The following is an 8123-nucleotide window of genomic DNA, read 5'->3' as shown; positions in this document are numbered from 1 at the left end:
CCTCTGTGAAGGCTCATCAAAAAATCAAGTTCAGAAACAAAACGTAGGTACACCAGTGCCAGAAAAGACCAAATTAATTTTCCAAATCTAAGTTGAAACACCCCTAGTCAGTGTGATATCTAATCATGGCAGCATAAAAACTTGGTGGGAGAAGAGTCCAAATTTGTGCTTACCCACTGTTCCTGGGTGTTTCATTCTAAAATCCAAAAGTATAAAGCAGACTACACAATCACAAAAGAGGTTTGAAGAGTTTCTTCAGGGCTGCTTTCGTATCCCTGTTCCTCAGGCTGTAGATAAACGGATTCATCATTGGAGGAACCACTGTATACATCACTGAAGCCACTGCAGTCTTCCTGGGGGAGTCAGTCACTGCAGAGCTAATGTACAACCCAAATCCTGTTCCATAGAACAAGGAGACAACAGACACGTGAGACCCACAGTTGGAAAAGGCTTTGTACTTTCCCCCAGAAGATGACATTCTCAGAACAGAGAAGAAAATTTTAATGTAAGAGTAAATAATCCCAAGGATACTAATACCCCCAACTATGCTAGTCACTAAATATACCCAGATGTTAATGATATGGGTATCAGAACATGCAAGGTTGATGATCTGAGCAAGTTCACAGAAGAAGTGGGGGATCTCCAGGTCTGTGCGGAAGGACAGCCTCAGCACCATCAGACTGTGCAGCAGAGCATCCATAATACTAATGGAAAAGGAGAAGAGAATCAGCAGGACACACAGGCGTGGGTTCATGATGACTGTGTACCTGAGTGAATGGCAGATGGCCACATAATGGTCATAAGCCATTGAGGCAAGTAGAAAGTTTTCCAAACCAACAAATACCAGGGCAAAGCAGACTTGGGTGAGGCAACCTGTGTAACTGATGGTCTTGCTCTGTCTCTGAATGTTCACCCCAATCCTGGGGATTGTGGTGGAGATTAAACTGATGTCAGTGAAGGACAGGTTGCAGAGGAAGAAGTACATGGGGGTGCGGAGGTGGGAGTCAGACATGATGGCCAGGATGATGAGCAGGTTTCCAAGCACTGTAACCAGGTACATGGACAGAAATAATCCAAAGATGGCGTTCTGCAGTTCTTTTTCCTCTGAGAGTCCCAGGAGGATGAACTCTACTGTATCTGTTTGGTTTTTTGATTCCATTGCATTGAACAAGCTGATGAGGAAAATACAGGTCACAGAACAGATAATCAATGCACAAGGATCCCTGAATTTAGAAAAGTGTACCATCTTTTTTCCAAGGTGAAGGAAATAGTACTAATCTTTTCCTCTACTTTCCCCTTGCTCTTTAACTTTTCAACCCCTTTTCTTTCCATTCTCCACACTCCTGAACTATCTGACTGTACAAATTTTATTTCCTTAATAGTCCCTCCATTCCCAAAATGTACCAATTAATGGGGATAAAAGAAAAAACAATATGTAGATTTTTCCTTGGGAATTGTACAAATTCTTAAACAAGCAGGAGAACCCAAACCAAACAATATTAGCTATAAATCAATAATAACAACAAAAATCCACTTACTGCTACCTCCAGTGCTCGCTTTGTCAGTAAGAAAGTGGTTTCAACTGTGTGAAGCCTCACTCCTCATGATGGGAACCACCACAGGACATCATAGGAATGGTGCAAAAATGAGTAAAGAGAACACAATCCTTAAAGAATAGTGCTTCACACATGAGACGTTCCTAACACTTCTATGCCTTGGAATGGGGAGTGATGAGTGGGAAAATAATGAAAAATGAAAGAAAGATGTGACATTCTTGTTTCATAACTGCAAATGACAGGGAAGAACCAATGAGCTGAAGATCTCAATGAGAATCTTGCATGTAGAGAGAAGAAGGAAGAGTTAATCATTCAAGAAATCCAGTGAAATTCTTGTATATGTCTCATATTTGTGTAATAATAAGTCTAACAATTGAAACAAATTAATCAGAACGTGATAGGGAAACAGAAATTATAATAACAATGAAAAGAGAAAAAGTAATTTATCTATGGAGGCTATTACACTGGGATAACAAAATATGAGTATAGTGGAGGAATAGGGGGAGGGAGGAGAGGAAGGACAGGAAAAGTAGTGGGGAATGAGGAGAGCAAATTGTATTCCATGCATGTGTGATGATGTCCACCTGAACCCAGTATCATAGATGACTACCGTGCACTAATAAAAATATTTTAAAATGTCATCTTGGAATCTGCCTTATTTTCCACATGCTATCTTTCAAAATATTCATAAATGGGACACCAGTCAGTTAAAGATCAATTCTACACAGGGTATTATGAATCGGGAAGGAAAAAATAAGAATACGACCATATTAATTTTGCTCCTTGCCAATTGAATTGAAAATCCTTCAAAACTGATAAAAAGCAGATTGCTGTTGAGTGTGGAGTACAGCCCTGGACTCTGGTGTCAGCAAGGTCTCAGTGGAATGAGAGCTGCTGGGGTGTCAGTGCATAAGAGGAGGAAGCAGGGAGCCTGGTGGGCACCAGGGCAGACTCCTCCTAGGTGACCTAGTTCCACCCCTGCTCCTCACCTCCTCACCTCACAGCTGCCCAACATGGGCTGGGAGACAAAATACCTGTCAGTTCTGACAAAACATCACCTAGAAGATTTCAGATGACCTTGTTGCCAACACTGAGGAATGATCTTCAGTACTTGCCTGGACTTGAAGGAGAATAGAAGCTCTGTTCTCAGGGAACGCAGAGAGACAGTGCAGCACCTGCCTCCTGTGCAGAAATCCTGGTCCTGAGCCCAGGGCCTGGTGAGCGCCACACTCCGCTGGGCCAGGCCTTGAGTTTGTGGTCACAGGCAGAATGTTTATCATCTCTGTGGCCCTTGGGGCTTCAATATCCAAAGCTCCTTATTAGTCTAACCCTGTAGTCTCCTGTGATAACGGGACAGGCCAAATCCTTAAGGAGAAAACCTGAGAAGTGAAGAACTTTGCTTTAAATAGTTTATTGAATAAATCAGGGTAATTGGCGTCCACAACATCTTAACCATTTTTAGTTCTTTGTGGTGAGAAAATTCCAAACCCTCTCTTCTGTGTATGACTTGGGGGGATGGGGAGAGGTTGGCCAACGGGTATAAGACTGTAGTTGGATGAAGGATAAATCTGCATCTATTGCTCAGGAGTGTGAATAGAGTTAACAATGTTGGATCATGTATTTCAATCTACTTCCTTGTTTTTATTGTTTATGGTTGACTTTGTAAATTCTATATATTTTTTTTACCAAAAATGACTTACAAATGTTTTCTCCAAGTCAGTTACTTTTCTTTTTATACTGTTTTAAATGTTATTAGAAATTTTAAAAACTCAGTATGTTTTCTATTTGTTCCTCTACAACTCATAGCTTTTTATCTCATGAGTTTTTTTCTTTTTAATTAATTTTTATTTGTTCTAATTTGTTGTACATGACAGTGGAATTCATTTATGCATTTTGATAAATCATACATAATTGGAGTGTAACTTCTCATTTTTCTAATTATACATATTGCATCACATGAGTCAGGCACGTACATGAGGTGATAATGTCTGTTTCACTCTACTGTCATTCCTTCCCCCACAACCCTTCCCCTCCCTTCACTACCCTCTATCAAACATAAAGTAACTCTATTCTTCCCTATCCTCTCCCTTGTTGTGAATCTTAGTTTTTCTGTCATAACTATGAAATCCTCACCTGATCTAGGATTGGAAATAATTTCTCCTATGATTTCTTCTAGACTTATAATTTTAGTTTTTACTTTTAATTCCATTTAAGGTCATTTTTGTACATGACAATATGCTTAAAATAAAACTTTTTTTCAAAATTGGGTGCATTATGATTATACACAATAGGGGATTTATTGTGATATATTCACCTGTGCAAGCGACATAATTTGATCAATTGTATTCAGATTTTGTTTTTTCTGTATGTGGGGAGTCGATATTCAATAGGTTGAATATAATTTGTTGGACAGACTTCCCTTTCTCCTCTGAATTACCTTTGTGCATCTTGTAAAAATCAGTCTTCCTGTCATGTGTGACACTATTGATCTATTTGGATGTACACCAATGGCACACTTCTTTAATGACTGTATTTTGGGAATCCAGGTAGCACAAAATTTCTGATTTTGCTCTTCATTTTTAAAAGTGTCCTGGCTCCTTTAGGCATTCTGCATCTCCTTTTCAACTTGTTACTTCTTACCAAAAAGCCTGCTGACATTTTGGTAGGCATGGCGATGAATTTGTTTATTAATTTGAGAAAATTGACATTTCTGACTCTTCCCATTCATTCACACACAAAATGTGTCCAGACTTTCAGATTTTCTTAAAGAATTTCCCCCAGCAATGACTTATAGTGCCTCTGTTCAAGTTTTTCATATCTTTTTCAAATTCACTGTTTCACTCTTTCATAGTTATGACTATTGAAAACTTTCAACCCAGTATCTATTCCTGATTACAACAAAGGAAGAAACTTCCTCAATTATAAAAGATCACTATGAATATCCTTCAGCTACCATCATGCTTAAAGTGAAAGACTGATGATTCCCCTTAAAGTAAAGCACAAAATAAGGATGCTAGTTCTCCTCACTCCTGCTCACTATTCTACTGAATTTTCTGGTTAGTAAAATAAGACATGGAAAAGAAACAGAAATACTCAGATTGGAAATATAAAAGTATTATGGTCCTCATTCACAAAGTCTTTGTGCATGTAAGAAATCTGAAGGGAAGGGGAGGAGTTTCTGGAAGTTGTGTGCTAAGGATGTCTTCAGGATAAAGATCCACCTGCAGGTAACAATTGCATTTTCACCATGAAGGGAAAACTCAGCTTACTCTGTGTTTGGAATTTCAATATTAACCTTTCCTACTTTCACAGAAGTATTAATATTCTTTCTTTATCACATTTGAGACCTTGGGTTGTTTATCAGTGTTGCCACAGTAGATTGCAAATCATAACAGAAGCAGTTAATCTGTGATACCTTTGAGGATAAATTGGGAAAAAATGGGACTTGTTGGTTATAACAACAACAACAAAAAAACATTTTAGCTGATTCTTTGGTTGCAATAATTAAAAGAGGCTACAGTTGTATAGACAAAGATAAACTAGCCCTCCTGGTCAGAAATGAGAAACCACAGGGAAACAGATCAATGAACAGTTTATTTTTTGAAGAATTGGAAGTACCACTAATGAATGTATTATTTCCCAAAAAGAAGTGGGGTATAAAATGTATTCAGCAACCAATCACACACCAAAGATAAAAATAAACTCCAAGTGAATTCCTGCCTCAAGTAACAAGACAAAACTATAAGCCATTGCATCAAGGTAAATATAGGTCCCTTAATAATGTCTAGATCAACTGCAATCAAAGCACTCACGAAAATATTTATGAATTTGACTCTGCCTAATGTAAGCACTGTGTTCACCTAAACCACATTACAAATGAAGTATAAAAACAAGACACACTCATAATGAAATCTTCAATGCTTATAAATGACAAATGTCCCAATTAAGCGAATACCTATTTTTATTAGTACATTATATTTACACATGATTGCAAGGTTCACTCCAACACTTTCATAAATTCACAAACATAATTTGCTCATTTCAGTCCCTAATAGTATCCCATTATCCCTCCTATCTCTCCCTACTCTTCTCCTACTCTATTTCTATTCCTTCTATTGATTCACATTTTTATTTTTTTTATTGTAAACCAATGGGATACGTGTTGTTTCTCTGTTTGTACATGGCGTAAAGGCATACCATTTGTGTAATCATAAATTTACATAGGATAATGTTGTTTGATTCATTCTGTTATTTTTTCCCTTCCCCCCACCCCTCCCACCCCTCTTTTCCCTCTATACAGTCCTTCCTTCCTCCATTCTTGCCCCCCTCCCTAACCCTAACTCTAACCCTAACACTAACCCCTCCCACCACCCATTATGTGTCATCATCCACTTATTAGCGATATCATTTGTCCTTTGTTTTTTGAGTTTGGCTTATCTCACTTAGCATGATATTCTCCAGTTTCATCCATCTGCCTGCAAATGCCATAATTTTATCATTCTTTATGCCTGAGTAATATTCCATTGTATATATATACCACATTTTCTTTATCCATTCATGAATTGAAGGACATCTAGGTTGGTTCCACAATCTGGCTATTGTGAACTGAGCAGCTATGAACATTGATGTGACTGTTTCTCTGTAATATGCTGATTTTAAGTCCTTTGGGTATAGGCCAAGGAGTGGGATAGCTGAGTCAAATGGTGGTTCCATTCCACGTTTTCTAAGGAATCTCCACACTGCTTTCCAAAGTGGCTGCACTAATTTGCAGCCCCACCAGCAATGTATGAGTGTACCTTTCACCCCACATCCTCGCCAACTCCTGTTGTTGCTTGTATTCTTGATAATCGCCATTCTAATTGGGGTGAGATGAAATCTTAGGTTGGTTTTGATTTGCATTGCTCTTATTACTAGATATGTTGAACATTTTTCCATATGTTTGTTGATTGCTTGTTGATCTTCTTCTGTGAAGTGTCTATTCATTTCCTTAGCCCATTTGTCGATTGGATTATTTGCATTCTTGGTGTAGAGTTTTTTGAGTTCTTTATAGATTCTGGAGATTAGTGCTCTATCTGAAGTATGATTGGCAAAGATTTTCTCCCACTCTGTAGGCTCTTTCTTCGCATTGCTGATAGTTTCCTTTGCTGAGAGAAAGCTTTTTAGTTTGAATCTATCCCAGTTATTAATTCTTGCTTTTATTTCTTGTGCGATGGGAGTCCTGTTGAGGAAGTCTGGTCCTAAGCTGACATTTTGAAGCTCTGGACCTAATTTTTCTTCTATAAGATGCAAGGTCTCTGGTATGATTCCGAGATCCTTAATTCATTTTGAGTTTAGTTTCTTGCATGGTGAGAGATATGGGTTTAGTTTCATTCTGTTGCATATGGACTTCCTTTAATTGTTGTGTTTTAGTTGCACGTGAAAGTGGAATTCATAGTGACATACGCTTACATGCACACAGTGGAGTTTGATGACTTTCATTCCACTCTCTTCCACCCCCTCTCCTCCACCTCCTACTTCTACTCCACTCTTCTCCCTTTATCTTCATAAGCTTCCCTTTAGAGAAAATTGGAGTCTTCTTTAAGAGTGCTTTCAAAAAGTGAAAACAGGGCAAGGAGTAAACAACTTGCATGAGAAAGTTAGTGGTCTGGCAATGCCCCTTTTCAAGGACAGATAAGCTCTCTGCTCGAGAACAAAACAGAAATAACTTAAAGACATCTGGTTTCTGCTCTCAAGGTCTGACTCCTGGCCAGATCCAGTTCTGGAGACCAAACGTACTGAAGGCACTGAGCCCTATGGCTCCAGACAATAACTTTATATGTTTATTCCAGTGTATTAGAGATGAGAAGAACTCAAATGTGACAAGACTGCTTTCTTTGGTTGTGTATGCTGTGAAATGCCCATAATATCTCTTCAGTATTCACTTGGTATGTTACCTGGGGTGATTTTCCTTTTGTACATGCTTCACATGTCTTAATAAATGCTATCTTTTCCTATATGGCTTGTGGTGGTACATTCAGTGAATTGGCCCATATAAATTATAAGTCTGTGCACAGCAACAGGAAATACGTTCCCAGACATTCCCCCACACCCTTTTTTCTTTATTGGTGCATTATATGTGTCCATAATGGCTGGGTCCCCACACCCTTTTTGAAATGTCTTACTTCTCTCTAGCTTCCACCTCTGAGAGAGAACACTGGATCCTTGGCTTTCTGAACTCTTACAAACTAGTGAGAAGAAAAGTCAGTACTACACAAATACCATAACAGATATCCCACAAAGGGGGAAATAAAAGATTTGTTACCTCTGAGAAAACATTCAATCTCATCATAAGAGTAATGTGAATTTAACTATTTAATACCCACTTGAGTGTCATACTAAATGAAAGAATGTTCATGATTTGTACTTTTTGCCAGTAGATGGTATTCTCAAAAGAGAGCACACAATTCGAGTATATGAGAAAATGGTTTCTGAGACAAAGCTAGCACCCAAGATGGTAAACAGAAAATGAACCAAAATATTATTGATTAGGGTGTCAGAACAGGCCAGCATGAGAACCTGAGCAAGTTC

At 38.4% G+C, this 8123-nt stretch overlaps 1 protein-coding gene across 1 annotated transcript; it reads right to left on the bottom strand.

Moving 5' to 3' along the window:
• Positions 1-229: 229 nt before the first annotated feature.
• On the bottom strand, positions 230-985 carry LOC124975392 (olfactory receptor 7G2-like). Its single transcript, XM_047538140.1, has one exon. The coding sequence runs from the start codon at positions 983-985 to the stop codon at positions 230-232; it is 756 nt and encodes a 251-aa protein (XP_047394096.1).
• Positions 986-8123: the final 7138 nt, after the last annotated feature.

The sequence above is a fragment of the Sciurus carolinensis genome, unplaced genomic scaffold (assembly GCF_902686445.1).
Source record: "Sciurus carolinensis unplaced genomic scaffold, mSciCar1.2, whole genome shotgun sequence".
Lineage (NCBI taxonomy): Eukaryota > Metazoa > Chordata > Mammalia > Rodentia > Sciuridae > Sciurus > Sciurus carolinensis.
Note: the sequence above shows the minus strand (reverse complement) of the source record. Positions and strands in the feature narration are given on the sequence as shown.